At 37.4% G+C, this 16,348-nt stretch overlaps 1 protein-coding gene across 3 annotated transcripts in view; it reads left to right on the plus strand.

Annotated features, from left to right (window-relative positions):
• The window catches only part of POLR3A (RNA polymerase III subunit A), a 32,473-nt gene extending 22,854 nt beyond the window's left edge, over positions 1–9,619 (plus strand). For all 3 annotated transcript variants that reach the window (XM_084210113.1, XM_084210114.1, XM_084210115.1), the window contains 9 exons: positions 4–86; positions 1,460–1,630; positions 2,183–2,276; positions 2,385–2,477; positions 2,922–3,086; positions 3,735–3,899; positions 4,238–4,369; positions 5,641–5,773; positions 7,788–9,619. In XM_084210113.1, coding sequence (XP_084066239.1) covers positions 4–86; positions 1,460–1,630; positions 2,183–2,276; positions 2,385–2,477; positions 2,922–3,086; positions 3,735–3,899; positions 4,238–4,369; positions 5,641–5,773; positions 7,788–7,936 — 1,185 coding nt within the window. In that variant the 3' untranslated portion in view covers positions 7,937–9,619. The remainder of the gene's footprint in view (positions 1–3; positions 87–1,459; positions 1,631–2,182; positions 2,277–2,384; positions 2,478–2,921; positions 3,087–3,734; positions 3,900–4,237; positions 4,370–5,640; positions 5,774–7,787) is intronic.
• The last annotated feature ends 6,729 nt before the right edge of the window (positions 9,620–16,348 follow it).

Here is a 16,348-nt window from a genome sequence, read left to right on the forward strand (position 1 = left end):
CAGCCAAGAGTTTTGTATCAGTTGGATAGGATTACTCCAACACAACTAGAGAAGTTTCTAGAGACTTGTAGAGACAAATACATGAGGTGAGTGTTTATCCTCCTGTGTTCTCAGTGATGCTGTTTTATTGGTAACATCTGGGTGTATTTTGCTGTTTTTACTGTATGTATGTTGGTTCTGTTGTGAATGCAGTACAAAGAATTAGAAACAATTGGCTCCAATGACATAAACATTGCAAGACAAAGGTAGGATGCAAAAAAAAAAAGATCACTGTCTACAGGTGGGCTTGTTAAGGCAGAGTCTTGCACAAAAGTTCTAGAAATCTAACAGGTGGGTTTTTTACATTTGTCTTGAGTCAAAATCAGATCCTGTCATTAACAAACTTTGGTATCCTTTTACATTGTAAAAAAAATACTTTGTTTTATTTTATATTTTTTGAGCATGCAAAGCTACCTGCTTGTGTTTAAGCACCTTCCTTCTAAAGTAATAGTAATCATACCAACAAGCACAGTTTCACCATTTTGCTACTCATTGCTTATATCCACAGACTGTGTTTTGACAGCAGATTCTGGTAAAAACCAAAAGTGATAGGATTCAGAGTAAGGGAGGATATTGTTTAAACATTTCACATTCTTACACCCACTGCCAGACATGTTTCTTTCCTCCCCCTCTTGCAGGAGGTTTTTGAAAACCTTCCATGAATCCGTGCAGAACAAAGTCTCTATAGATGAGTTTCAAATTCATGTGAATCTTGGTAGCTATTCTTGATCTACAGTCTGAGGAGTTATATCCCACTTTGTTCTAAAATGTTCTTTGGTCTACTATGCACTTATAGGATCCTTTTGTTTGTTACTCTTGGTTTCTGCCAAGATAATGCTAGTATGGGTTTTCTAATCTTTTTCCATTGAGATTTATTTAATTTCCTTAGACTTCTCAGATTCGGACACGTGCAGCCATGGGTGATCTCTCCTTTGTGGCCTACCTGCATCAATTGTTTCTTAATCTTTTATTCTTCTAGAAAATTCATGTATATATTAAATTCTTAACTCTTTTAAAGCAATTACCAGTTTTTGCTTTCCCTTACTAGGACTACTTGTTTACGTTTGTCTTAAGTGTTTTGTGATGTGAATTATCTCTTTTACTGGAGTAAGTACATGTTAACATATGGGATTTCCCTGAAGGGAGATTGTTTGGTGCTTAGGAGAAAGACAAGCATTTTGTAATCTGTAATGGAAGTTATACTGAATCTGCAAAATGCTTATATGACAGGGCATCTTCTTGCTTTGTATGAGATCAGTCTTAAAGTATTGGTGACCTTTCAACCTCTCTCTTGGTTTTTTTACTAAAATAATATATTAACAGAGTTCTTGTATATCTACCAGAATAGTTTCTGTTGCTATTTGCTTAGTATCTTATACCTTATTCAGTTCTATATCTCTTTCTATATTTTTTTTAACAGGGCACAGATGGAGCCTGGTTCTGCAGTAGGAGCTCTTTGTGCCCAGAGCATTGGTGAGCCTGGCACACAGATGACTCTGAAGACTTTTCATTTTGCTGGTGTTGCTTCAATGAACATTACTTTGGGTGTGCCAAGAATCAAAGAAATCATTAATGCTTCAAAGGCGATTAGGTACAGATATTGTTTTGATCTGCTGAGGTTTTTTTTCCCTCTGCCCAAGTGAAACCTGATGGGTAAATTTGCAATACATGATGGCATTTCCCTGTCCTGAGCAATATACTAGACACCATTCAGTGCAAATACTCAAACAACAGAAATCTGATGTCTGCCCAACTGTGATACTTAAGTCCACAGAGAAAACCAAATAAAACTGATTATTTGTTAAGTATAATATTTCCTTAGCGTGAAGTACTCTGGTGCTTAGCAGTACTTGAAGCATACTTATTTCTAGGTATGCACGAAGCCACGCTTAAATAATACTAGAATAACATATGCCATGAAAACAGTCACTAGTACTTGTGTTTACTTGTTTTTATCAGCCTGAAGTACCTGAATGGTAATTTTTCTTAAATACACTTGAGGAAGCTGAAGATCTCTTTATCTTACTAAATACTGCTCCAGATAAGAGAGAAACTCCATAAGGCAGGCTGTAATTCCGGTTGCTATCTGTACCCTAGCTGAGCAATTTCCTACCTGGGTTTTTGTGTGTGTTTATTCTTGTAGCACCCCTATTATAACAGCACAGTTGGACAAAGATGATGATCCTGATTTTGCCCGTCTGGTTAAAGGAAGAATTGAGAAAACTTTGTTAGGAGAGGTAAGAAAATTGTATTACTGCTAATGCTTTAAATGTATGCATTAGCCAATTGCAATGGGCATTTTAGCCATTTATGCATGCTAATTGTTTTGTCCTTGTCTCTTAAAGATTTCTGAATATATTGAGGAAGTGTTTCTTCCAGATGACTGCTTCATCCTAGTGAAGCTGTCTTTAGAGCGCATTAGGCTACTAAGATTAGAGGTGAGTTGTTCACTTCTTACACAGATTATACCTTGGGTATGTTACAAAGGGTCTCATAATCCTGTGCCAGTAATCACACCAGGGGAAGCTAAAAAATAAAGGAAGTGAATGACGGATGTTGTGTGGCTACATTACATCGGAAGGGTTTTTTTATTTTTTCCTTGCAAAGTGGATAACTCCCCTTTATTGGCAAGTGAGAGAACATACATTTGTGTTTTCCTAAACACAGGGATGCTATTTCTGTCCATTGGTTAATGTACAGGCTGGTACCCTCAGCATAGGATACTATTTCATGAATTTATAAAACTAACTTAGAAGACCATATTTGGGGTTTTTTTCTTACATTTTTCCTTTTTTCATCTGTTGAAAGACGGCTCCATTTGTTTGAGCACGTTGATACCTGCTGTGATAACCCTGGTGTTTGCTGGTTGCCTTTTGGCACAGGTGAATGCCGAGACTGTGCGCTACTCCATTTGCGTCTCTAAACTCCGAGTGAAGCCTGGGGATGTTGCTGTCCATGGAGAAGCAGTTGTGTGTGTTACCCCTCGTGAAAATAGCAAGAGTTCCATGTATTATGTATTGCAGTCCCTCAAGGAAGAGCTACCAAAGGTAAAAGCCAAGGCTGTCTCATGTTGTGGCAGGTAATCAGTAGTAATAATTTGTTCCATGGTGGCAAGATGAAATAATTCTTGTCAGTATTGACAGTGACAATAGGCTGGATCAGTAACTCTTAGATTGTGATGGTACTGCTTGCTGTTGAAACTAAGCCATCCTTTACTAATATTTGTAAATAAAATGGGAGCTTCACTGAAGCATTCCAAGTGCAGCAGTTGTATGAAATAGTTACATCTGCTTTCAGCTGTATCTAAAATTGAACCACATGACAGTATCTGGCATTTTTTCAGCTTACTGTGAGGAGACTCTCTACTCTGGATTTTAAAAACAGAGATAAGGGAACCTTTATTGTTAGCAATTTGCCCTTTCATTTGTATGGGACTGCCATCATTCAGATTCGCAAACAAGAGTGTGGGAACGTCTGACAAAACACAAAATGTAGCTAGTGAGTAAGGGTTATACTACAGTGTCAGTGTCAGTTCTGCACTAGTGTATTTAAGAGCAAGAAATCTTACTCAGATGTGTTTTGAGTGAGCCTTTACTCCCATGTACTAGACCTTCTCAATAGGTTTGAATGCTGGTACGCATTACCCTTTTATACTGTATACATCAAAGTTATTAGGGCTTCTTTTTTGTGTGCAGGTTGTAGTGCAAGGCATACCAGAGGTTTCCCGAGCTGTCATTCATGTTGATGAACAAAGCGGAAAGGAAAAATACAAGCTTCTGGTTGAAGGTGATAATCTAAGAGCTGTTATGGCTACTCATGGAGTGAAAGGAACAAAAACATCCTCTAACAACACTTATGAGGTAATGTCTAAATGGGTGCTGTGGGGTTTTCCCTATAGCATCTTTATTACCAGTGCTTGTTTGTGCTCAGATGCAGCAGTTCATATGGAATGAAGCCTGATTCCACTAATACATGTCAGAATGCATTAACATGAGAGAATAATTAACTGGTGTCACTGTTCACCACAGAGAAGTTGTTTCTATATATATTTTTCCAATGGAGAAGTTAAAAGGGTAGTCATAGAAATGGGTTATCAGTATGCTATCAGATGGTGTTTATTCCAGGAATATACGTGCTCCAAGCACTGGGTTCTTCATGCATGTAGCATGCAACAATCATGTAACGATCTCTTGTGCAGGTAGAGAAAACTCTGGGAATTGAAGCTGCTCGGACAACCATTATCAATGAGATTCAGTACACAATGGTCAACCATGGCATGAGCATTGACAGGAGACATGTCATGTTATTGTCTGATCTAATGACTTACAAGGTTTGTACTATGGTTTTTCTAAATGTTACATTTGTCTGTTTAAACAAATTAATTTTATCATGTTTGAGAAGGATGGGTGAGCTCAGGAGATGGAAATTCATTCTGGGCTTAAGGAATTCCAAGGTGTACTGACCTAATACTGTTATTTATATTTTACACGTATGCTTAATTACTCTAGTTCTTTGGGGGAGGGTGGATCTATTTTGACTGAAAACTAGTTGATATGAGTAGGGAACAATAATTTCATATTGAAAGTAGGAATCCTAAACATGATGGTGTGAAAAACAACTGTTGGGGTAGCCATGCATGCAGTTTAAGGCTTGCTGTGCAGAAAACCCCACCAGGAGTGGTTTGTAACAGCTGCACCATATGTGAGAGGCAAAGGATACAGACATTGCACATAGAATCAGCTGACATGAACAGTCTTACACAACGTGTTAGTACAAAATCATCTGCTCCTTACTGATTGATTTTCTTTCTTTCACATCCAATATGGTTTTTAGAGTTGAGTACACTTAGTGAAGTAAGATTTTTACTATTTGCCTGCCAGAGTGCAAGGGTTTAATTTGGGTGAAATAGATGGAGTTCTGGTTTGTTCCCAAACTACAGAGCTTTGTTGTACTGAGCAGCAGCAGTCCCCAGGTCTGTGACTCTGAAGTTGCAGCACAGCAGTAGGAAAGGGCATCAGAGTGCCATGTTTTAAACTTGGTCAGCTCGTACCATGCATTCTTTTGCCTGTTCTTCTGACCATGCATTCTTTTGCCTGTCCTTCTGACTTAGGCTTCTATGTGTAATCTGATATAATCAGGATGCTTCTAAGAAATAAGAAACAAAAAGTCAAGTTAGTTTAGAAAGCTCATTACCTTTTTTTCTGGAGAGTGAAAAAATGAAGATTTAGCATCTTCTGTAGTCTCTTGGCAGCTGAGGTCAGATTTATCTGTAGATAATAGGCAGTGGATTCAGCATAGTGCTCTCAGACATCACTGAAGTTTGTAGCTCAGCAGCCAGTTTATAACCATGGAGTTTTCTCACGGCCATGTTTCTTTCAATTTGTTCAATACTCAATAGCTATTCAAGAGCTATTAGCCATTGATACTTCATATACAATATAAGCTGGTATGACTTTCTTTTATGTAAATATTCATTACTGCCAAACTATTAACTTTCAGGATGTTCGACTGTGAATCAGTGTATTATGACAATACTGTATTGTAGATAGTATATTTACTTATTTACTCAGGCTTACTCTTTGGGTTTTTCCATCAATCAAGGGTGAAGTTCTGGGCATTACCAGGTTTGGACTGGCAAAAATGAAGGAAAGTGTGTTGATGCTGGCTTCGTTTGAAAAGACTGCAGACCATCTCTTTGATGCTGCCTACTTTGGACAGAAGGATTCTGTTTGTGGTAGGTATTGCCAAGTCTGTTACAGTTTGTGGTCCTTGCCCAGCATCTCTGAAACCTCTTCAAAGCATTGGAGTTTCATCTTTAAGCTTCCTGTTCAGCTGGTATGGCAAAAACTTGAGGCTAACTTCAAGCTTGAGGCTAATTCATTCTAGAAGGCCTAGAAGTTTGTTGTGTTTATCTACTTCTCATCTCAGACTGAGATCTTGAAGTCAGTTGGATATTTGTTAGATGTTTCTGAAAGCAGACTTTGAGTAATTTGGTTGTACTGATCACCCTAGATCTCAGTGAAATACTAGGGAATTTGTCTCACTATCAATAGTTCTGGTTTTTTAATTGTGAAAGTTTATATTCAGCACCTAGAGCTGTTGAATAAATCTGGTACCTCAGTATTTAGGTTTCATTTTCATTCCTGCTAAGAAGTAGGGAGACAGGTACATCTCAGCCTAGCTGAAGATTATACTCTTACCTGATTGCTTAGGTTATTTAGCACTTGTACCTAGAAATAAGCGGAAAGGCCAAGTTCTTGATGTCTTCATTTAGTTCTAATCTAAATAGATGAAAATTGTGGGTCTTTGTTTTTTAATCAGAAGTCTTGTTTATCAGTGTTGACTTCATTAACAGCAGAGAAGATACATTTAAAAAGAAACCTGACAACAAGTATCTGTTCCTGAGTTTTAAATTTAAGTCTATTAGCCACCATTGAATCATCTTAGTGAGTTCATGAAAGAATCTGGTAAATTTTGAAAATACATGGCTACATATGCACAAGTGTATGCATGCCCACATATATACAGCAAACAGAAAACCCAGTCAATGAGTTCTGGCATTCTCTTTGTCTTTCTTTTGTATTTTTGCCATGTGCTCAAATATTTGGAATTGAAATAGTTTTGAGTTTTTGTAATGTCTTTGTCCCCATTCTTTTGTGATACTCTTCTCCTTTAAGCTACATGTATTTTGGGACTGAATTGTTAAAAAGTCTGTCTAATAGGTTAAATGGAGAAAAGAAGTAAAGCAGGTTTCACTCTTTTCAAGATCTGTTTATGCGATATGTGCTGTCCTGGAGCTGGAATTGGGAGTTTCTGGGTACTAATGAAATACAGAAATATGCATGTGTTATGCAAAAGTTAACTAGTTAACTAGATATACTTGTGTGTATATCTAGATGGTCTTAGTGTAGCCAGTTTCAAACAGTGCTTTGTGCATGGTGTTTTCTGAATCTTCATTTGTATACATTCAAATTGTGAATCAAGTCAGAATTTTAAGCAATTTCATCCTTTCTGCATTCAAATGTACAGCTCTTTATTGTTACCTTCTTAAACGTTTATATGAAGGACAATCTGGTTATACTCCTGAGAACGTGCAAAAATGTCATTTAGATCATAATAGCATGCTGAGAGAGAAACACTGATATCTGAGAGCTTGCTTTGAGTGTGGAACGTGTGGGGACTTTCTTTGGGAAAGTCTAGATCAGGAATATAAACATGGCAGCACGTTGCAGTGAAAGTGTTATAACCGTCAAAAATCATTGACTCATTGAGTCAAAGACTCAATCTTTGACTTCAAAACAAGCACTTTTTGAGTGGTAAAAATGCCAGGAGTGTTACAGCTCAAGTAGTTCTGTGCCTTTCTCACTGGGAACTTGGGGAGGTTTCAAGGGAACCCTGCCAGGTTTGACTGAAGCCTTAGCACTGAGTCAGAGAATGAACAAGAAGTAAGCTTGCCTTACATCTTCTGCTGTGGGCACTGCATGGGACATGTCTTCTCTAAAAACAAACCTTCTGAAGAGCTTTCATCACTGGAGAAGATGTTTAGGTTGAGTTTTTCCTGTAGAATTTAACACTGTTTAAGTAACATACTGGTCTGATGACCATGACATTTTACTTCGTCTAGTGATGAGGCCTTGGTCCTTATATGTGGCCGTGTTTTGTAGGCAACACAAAACAGAATGGGCAAGTGAAAGTAGTTTCGTAAATCCTTTTCACATGTTCACTGTGTTTGTTTGTTTTTTTCCTAGGTGTTTCTGAGTGCATCATCATGGGAATTCCAATGAATATTGGAACAGGTCTCTTTAAACTGTTACACAAAGCGGACAAAGAATCAACCCCCCCCAGGCGGCCTCTGATATTTGATCATAATGAATTTCATATTCCCATTGTTACATAGCACTTGGACAGAAAACAAGGTAGCAAAGCAAGAGATAGTAAGCAAACATTATTTAAATTAAGCAAAGTGTATTATCAGTTCTGTGTGTCTCAACAGAAGTGAATTGATAAGTGAAATTATATCAAAAGAATTGCCCAATTGTTCACCACCTGTGGTTAGTACAGACCCTGAGAGGAGAGACTACACCAGAGAGCAGAAACAAATTTAAATTGGATTTAACCTAATTTTCTTTTTCCTGTGATAGTGTTAACTTTTTCTATTACCCTTAGTGGGTGCAAGCTGTTATTAACACACTATTTATTTAATGTGTATTCAGATTTTATTTAAAAAAAAAAAATTGCAGGAAGTTCTGTGAGCTTGCCTAGAATGCTTTTCAGAAGTGTCCTTTCAGCAGGAGCTGCAGAGGTCAGTCTACAGCTTCTAAGAACAGGAACTTCAGAAGGCTGGAACTGAGTCTGCGATTAATTCATCGTGAGTTCAGGAGCACTGTTCAAAGTGTTGGAAGTATTTCTCTTTGCTTTGGTAGTTTTAATGGGCTTTTCTTCATCCTGAGTTATTATCCAGTAAATTATTTTCCTCCCCAGGATTCTGTTTTGGGACTATATCTACAAGAAGCTGTACATTGTGGATGCTACTAAATTCTGTGAAGACTGTTCGAAGAGTATTGCAAATTATAGATAGCTTTTCCTATGACAGCAACTGTCTTAACTGCTGGAATCAGTAACTTAGAGCAGTCCTAGTTTTGGGAAGGTTTCCTAATCGAGCAGGATCATCTGAGCGACCTACTTTGATTTTATTATATAAAGTAGAAATTTAAGGGGTGCTGTTTTTATGCATTGCTATGAAATAATTGGGAAGTATTTTTAGCTGTAGTCCACTGAAAAAGTTATCAGAATGAATATAGATCTCAAATCATTTCAGTGTGCTATACTTAAATTTATGGTGGTGCTATGGAAGGAAAGTATCTTAGTGTTTTCGCAACAGTGTTTGGATACTCAGTGTGCTCATGATGTGGGTCAAGGTTGGAGAGAAATGAAGTAGAGAAAGAAGCTGATGTTGTCCCCTTACAAAGAAAAAGCAAGCTGCTGAGTATTCTGGCATTTGAAAATGAAGTTTTTTGTGCTGCAGTTTGTCTTCATGTCCACCAAAAGTGTAAGGCTATATTCAGAGATACTAAATCTATTGGTTTAAGTCTTCAGGTGCCACTGTCTGTTTTTTAATTCATCCTCTATGCAGAGAAGATCTCATATGAAATTCAACACAGCTATTCTCAAATTATTTTGTGTTTTTGGTGTGATGCTAAGATCTGCATTTGCCTAGGTTTTGGCAGGGTGAAAATGGAGAATGTAATGCATTTATTATCTGCTCTAAAAGTTACATATATTTTGCTATCTCTGTTTTAGCAATAGAAATTTCAGAATAAATTAGACTTTTCTTTGTAATCTCAGTGAGATTGCCACTTACTCATTTGTCTGTTTCTTTTTCTAGATATAACTTTAACATGGGTAAGGGCTTCATGGAGAGAAAGCCCATAAACCTTTCCTGTGGTTAAGTACTTTGTTCTATAAAGGGTAATTCTACTGATAGTGCTTGACATTTTTGTGAATAAAGATTCTTGTCAATATCTAAATGGGTGGAGTTTGTACTGAACAAATAACATCTTTCCTTATTCCGTTTTTTGGTTGGTTGTGTTTTTTATTTGGTTGGTTTTGGGTTTTGGGTTTTGTTGCTTGGTTGGTTTGGGGGGTGGAGGTTTTGTTTGGTTTTGTTTTCGGTTTTTGTAAATATAGAAAAATGAGCTATTTAAATGTTGAGTTCACTCTCTTGTATGCTTTAAAATTAAGACTAAAATTAAATCTTTTATAATTGTCTTAAATATGACAATAAAAAGAGGCAGAGGTAAAGAAAGTGTGAACCTTGTGTTTATTTATGCGTGTATTCTATTTCTGCATAATTTATTTATGGATGAGCTAACCTCCATTTCTTTGTGTAGTTAGTAAGACAATAGAGAATTATTAAGCTTAAATCTCAGGTCTTTACAACATAAATGAATAAGTAATATAAAACCTATCTTGCTTAAAGCCACTGTGTCTTGTCCTTAGAGCATCCTCTGGGCCTCATGAGTGTTTCAACCAAAAATAGGTTGTTTACGAGAGCACTCTGAATTAGTAATTATTGTTTGAGTTCTCTGTACAGTCAGTAAACAAATTAGCTGTTGAATTGCACTCACAAGCAGCTTTTTTAAGCATCAGTTTTAACAGTCAAGAAACGGTACTTTGGAATATGAACATTTGCACTTTGATTAAAATTTTTAGCTTTAGTTTGGTTTAATTTTTTAAAATAAGTACTATTTTTCATATTTTCCTCTATTTTCCAATTAATGTGCTAATTGAAATTAGTTAAGTGTAAATTTTCGAGAAATAAATTTGGTTTTGAATATCCATATCCTGCTTTCATTTTTTCCATCTGTTTTAAAACAAATTTAGACATCTTAATAAATGAAGTACTTTCTTGGTGTGTTTATCAGGAAACTACTTCACACACATCTCTTATCTGCAGAAAGAGAAGAAAACAGCTGTGTGTGCTAAATAGGTTTTCTGTTATGACTATGGCAAGTTGGAAGTAAATCCAGAACTGTGCTGCTTTGGTCCGTAACTTGAAGAAATTTAGTATAGAGTGCTATTCCCTTTTTTGCTTATCTGTGCTTAAAAAAAAAAAGAAAAGGAAAGCATATGAATGCTGTGTTTTATAAATTAACTAAAAGTAGAAAAAAAATGGCTGTTTCAGGACAAAGACTCCTTGATGTCTGAGCATTTGTCACTGTTTGAGTAGAAGTTGAAGGAATCACTGCAACAGGAATGCCTCAGTTTTGTATCACTGTGCCTGTAGACAGCAGTGTCTTTAGAAACCCATAGCAAACAGAATACAGACTTTCATAGTATTGGCATATTTGCCTAAGTTATTCTGTGCAGGTAATTAACCTATCTTCAAAGTGGTTGGCTAAGCTTTGTATTCAGACCTAGCAAAATCTGTTGGTAACTTAATATGTTCACAAAAACCCATAACAACTGGCTTATTATATTGTCCAAGAACAGAAAAACTAAAAGGGACCAAATTAAAAGATATGTTAATATTTTAATGCACCATTACTTGGCAGGTTATTTGGATGTGATTATGGTACTGATATAAATGCATAGCAAGTTTATCTTGAAGAATGAATACCAAATTCTTACCGACCAATCCAAAAGACTCATAGAAAACAAACAAGCCCTGCTACTTTTGTGTTTCAGTGCTTGTGAAAATGAATCAAAGTTTCTTATGACTGATAAAATGAAAATTGTATAACATTACTTCTAATGGAATTAGATCATACTATCATCTTCCACTAGAGAGCAGCGTTTTCTTTTGAGGAAGGAGGTATTGGGTAGCTTTGGTGTATTTTCTGTTGAAAATGGGTTTCTTGCAATAGGACTGAAATGTAACTATGAGAGGGAAAGTTATCTGTTGAAATCATGTACATAAGAAAGGGGATGAATGAAGGGACTGTATTTTCATAAGAGGGAGAGAGCAGAGTCCATATATGCTTTTTCATTAATTAAAGTTTTCACTTTCTTATCATTTGTCTATTTGGCTTAGAAAACAAACAGCCAAAAAGCAGTACTTCAGTAAAGGCTATAGTCATTCCCAAAAGAGTCATGAGGTACTCCTGGAGAGTGATAGAACAGTAATCTGCAGTGAGTGGGGACATGTCTTTTGCAGCAGCATTTTCCATGCAGCAGAGATTGTTCCAGTCTGCATTCAGTCTCTCCAGGGGCACTGAAATGCGGCTCCTAGAGCCACTCTGAAGTGTGAAGTTCTGGCAGCTACCTTGGGAGTATCTCACATCTTTCAGCTGCTGCACAGCTCCAAGGCAAGGCTGCATTAAAAACATATGAAGGTGATGTTATTGATCCAAGAGATCAATGGTTAGGGTTGCAAAATAATGTGAAACTGGTGGTCTTTGTGTGTAGACAGCAGCAAACCAGCAAGATTCATGGAAGATGACTTCCACTTGAATGTCTGAAAGCTAGGAGGGTGCATGTAGTTTGTTTGTTAGTTCCAGTTGGATTTGTGAGAACCTGGCATTGGCTGGCTGTGCTTAGGGGTTCTGCGGGCCTTGAGCTGCTCTGATACTGCATTGCTTTAACACCACTGTGACTTCTGTATGCATCAGATGCTAAAAGGTGTTTCTTCACCCAAAGGGTCTGTCCTGTGAGTCCAAGCCTTCAGGACCAGGATTAATTGCATGTTCCTTTTGGAAGCAAGGACAGTAGATAGGGCTGATGTTGTACAGGAATATGGTGGTTTCTGCCGGTGTTGAGGATAGAGGGAAAAAAGCTGAAAAGACAGGAAATGCAGAAATATGCAAGTATGTGTGGAAGCAGAGTAGAAATTCAGGTCTGCTTGGGGAAGAAACAGAGATGGTGGCTGGGTGAAGTGACACACAGATACTCATAATCTGTTGAAGGAGTCCTAGTGAAGTAATGGAAATAGCTGGGGAAAGGACAGGTATATTCATTCCTGAGAACTAAGATTTTGTCATTTGTCCTGGGGATTGCTCTTAGTGGCTGTGACAAATGATAGTTAAATCATCATTAATTTTGTAGATGACTGTTAATCATGAGCAGTAACCCTGAATTAATTCCTTCAGGTATTGTATCTGTTTAGTTATAAAGCTCTTTAAACCAACTGTGCATAATTACAGCTGCTGAACTACAGTGATTGCTACTGTTAAGTGTAAAAACTGCTGTTCCTGATTGGTTCTGGTGCAGCTCATGTGGAAGATTGTAACTATAATTAGCAGGCAAAAAGGAATCTTTTAAAATGTGTTAATACCTGCAGTTAGATCAAGAAAACTCCTAGAAAATCCTTAGTTGGGGTATTTTTAATAATATCTAAGTCATGCTACTAGGACAAGAGACAGAAATTACGTAAATTACTTTCAATTACAAATTACATCAGTTCCTTTTGTATGTCTCTTCCTAGAAGAGAGGTGACAACATCTTTGAAGAGCAGATAGGTAATTCAGGGAAGTCTGTGAAGGAAAGCTATTCTATATATTCTATGTTGCTGTTGATTGTAGCCCTGTGGTGGGAGACCCTTATTGCAAACTGTCTTAATTTTTAGGTTGGTTTCAGAACCAGATAGTGCAGAGGAATGGGTAAAAGAGGACATGCAGGTGCTTTTCTCACTGTGGCTTTCAGGATCCACAGAAAGCTGGGTTGTATCCCTCAAGATTTCATAACAAGTTCTCCTCCATAACAGAGGTGTTTTGTCAGGTGGAGACAGTGAAATGAAGCTGTTGCAAAAGCAGCAGGTACCTGGATTATTAACCACAGGCATGTTTTTCTCCTTTTTGTGAAAGTGTAGGTTGCTTGCTTAATCTTTTGATACATATGACAATTTTCTCAGTGGGCATCCCTTTTATATGTTAAATTATATAGATCTTTAGAAGCAAAATAAAGAAAGTTAACTGCCAGGAAATGCAAAAGCAATAGTGAAATTGTGCTCGTAGACTTCATGAGTCCCAGAAAATGCCAGAATTAGTTGTGAGACTTTGAAGTTACTTTTCTTGATTTATGATTCCAGGGTTCATTGGTTTCTTGGAATTAATTAGTGCAGTGTGATTCATCCTGATGTGTCACAGGGAGGGGATTCTTTGGCTCAGGCTGATTGACAGCATCCCCATGGTAAACTGCTGATGGTGTTTGGAGTGATGAGGATGGCTCTGGCCATGTCATGGTGCAGGTTTGAAGCAGGGACAGTGTGTGACTCCTTTCTGTAGGGCACAGTGGGTAAAGGATCTCTTTGATGGGAAGGAAGGACACACCTCACCCTGCCCTGATCCCTGAACTTTTCCAGTTCAGTGATGCTAAAATGTCTGCTGTATGTGTAGGTACCTTGACAAGCCCATACAGTAACTTGCTCCCTTTGCCATATGCCATTCTTCCAGATTTTCCATTCATGCAAATATTTTCCAGTTACATCAGAGACTTTCTTTAAACTTCTATTTTTCAGAAGATATATAGTTCTTCTGACTTATGCTACTGCTGTACATTTTCTAGTTCCCTTTGCATTTATTTCTGTTTCCTTGTCCTTGTTTCTCCCACAGATTCCTCCCTTCTGGACCCGCAGTGACTGTCACTGCTGGTGACACTGCTTCCCTGCAGCAGTGCTATGTCAACCATACTGTGCCACTGGCTGGATTCAGCTCAGCCATGCAAGGTTACTGTGAACACTTGCCTGGAGGATAATTAAACCACTCAAGGAAGAAACATCTCCTCAGCACATCTGGATGTGGGAATCTACTGCCATCAAAATTACAGCTATGGTCAAATAACTTTTGAAAAAAAAATGACCTTATTATATAAGGTAATATATTTGTACTTTGAAATGAAAGGCATCCCTGCTTCATGTGGCTCTTTGTAAGCACTAAAAACTGTATTCAGGCCTTTAGATCTCCACTTACGTTTGTCTTTAGTCTGTTTCTGATTTCTTCTTCAGCCTTCCTACTTAGCTGGCACAAATATCTTCTCCCTTGCTTGTGTTTGTATGTATTCTGCTGAAAATAAGTGTGGGGAAGAATGAGCAGCACAGCGTCTTAGGAAGGAGCTGGCAAATGTAGAATCAGTGAACTGTTGCTGCTAGAGACTTATAAAGACCTGGGGAAATCTTTTGACTCTGTACTTCAGATTCAGTCTGCGAAAGACTTAAATTAGAATAGTCTTGCCTGAGCAATATGGTTGTGAGAGGAGATGATAGAATCATCAAGGTGAGTGAAGGGACTATGCTTGTGAGAACATATATGTTATAAGGAGCACTTAGCAAATAATATTGCCAGGATGTGGGGATTAAAGGATGTGATTAGCATCTGCTGTGTGTAGTTCTTTTCATTCTTTCATCTTCCAGAGAAAGTCAAAAAGGCTAGTAGTTGGTGCTGTTGAAGTCATCTGCAAGGCAGACACTGACTTCAGCAATAAAAGGAGAGGGCAGTGAAGCTCTAGGCTGCCATTAATGATCTTGGAAGGAGAGCTCTGAAGGTGAGTTAAGGGAAAAAATTCTAGAAGTACAAATAGCCCATGGTAAAAAGGATAATATTAGGCTTGCCTTGCTGATGAAGTATATTTATCCTTCATGGAATATCCCTAGCAGATTTGGAGACTTCTTATTTTGGTGATTCTTTTGCATAGTCTTTTTATTACCAAACTGGGGCTTAATCCAAATCCCCTGGAAACCAATTAGAGAACTCAGCAGAACTGGATGAGCTTTGATATATGCATTATATTAAATATTTCTATCCATCAAACTCCCACTGGTTAATCCATCTTTATAAGTTTCAAACAGTTGAACACTTCTCTAAATATCATTGCTGCAGATCTGATTCAAAAAGAATAATTTTACCCTAAATTCTTTTTAAGGCTTCTATGCCACTTAGAACTTTGTCTCAGATGTTTCTCCTTATTCTAGGCTGTGCTGGATATGCTCTTTTCCATTTAGTATGGAGGTGGGGATTTTCTATTTGTTTTGGGAGTGGTTTTTTTGTTGTTCAATTCTGACAAATCTTGGTATTTATAAAAATGAAAGTTCTAAATTATTTTTGTGCTTTTTTTCTTTTAAAAATACTAACTTGAAGTGCTGAATGTTTAATTTTTACATTTGTGTTATGTGTGGGAAAAATACAAGATAGGTTGAAGATCTGTAGTTCATTTTAAACTGGATGACCAAACCTTGTAGAAGCTGGTACTGCAGCTGCCACAGTGCCAAGCTGAGACATTATTTCATTCTAGAACTCTCTGATGGGTTTCCCATCCCTCCAAGGCACGTAGGCTGAAGCAGACTGTAGTACTTTTGCCTTTCAAATGAGAGTGTAATTTAGGAGTTACTTCATTTCACATTTGTTAACTAAAATCAGTTCTGAAAACAATAAGTCCAGTATTTTTGTAATTCTAACCACCCTTCAGTCTTAAGTTTCATTTTGGTCCATGGTCTCCTTTGTCTGAGCAAATTGACTACAGCAAGTTGTACAAGGGTTTTTCTCTGACTTTATTCTCACTGTCATCCTAATGTTGTGTTTTCCTCCTACAAAAATCATTTCCCTCTCCTGCCCAAGGAATATTCTGTAGTATTAAAAGTAAAAATTTCTTCTCCAATCAGAAGCATATCGAATTTATGCAGTATTTCTGGAAACAGAAACCCATGTATCACTGTTAAGTAGCAGTTCAGGTCTTAGCTATGAGTATGACACATGATTTGCTGCCAATTTTTCAATGTTCTGACCATCTACCTTTGTCTGGTTTTCACAGGCATTTGTAAAATCCGCTAAATTCATGAAAGTACACTAGAAATGCTTCTCCTGTATCGTAAACCAGATGA

The sequence above is a fragment of the Fringilla coelebs genome (assembly GCF_963513975.1).
Source record: "Fringilla coelebs genome assembly, chromosome: 8".
Classification (NCBI taxonomy): Eukaryota; Metazoa; Chordata; class Aves; order Passeriformes; family Fringillidae; genus Fringilla; species Fringilla coelebs.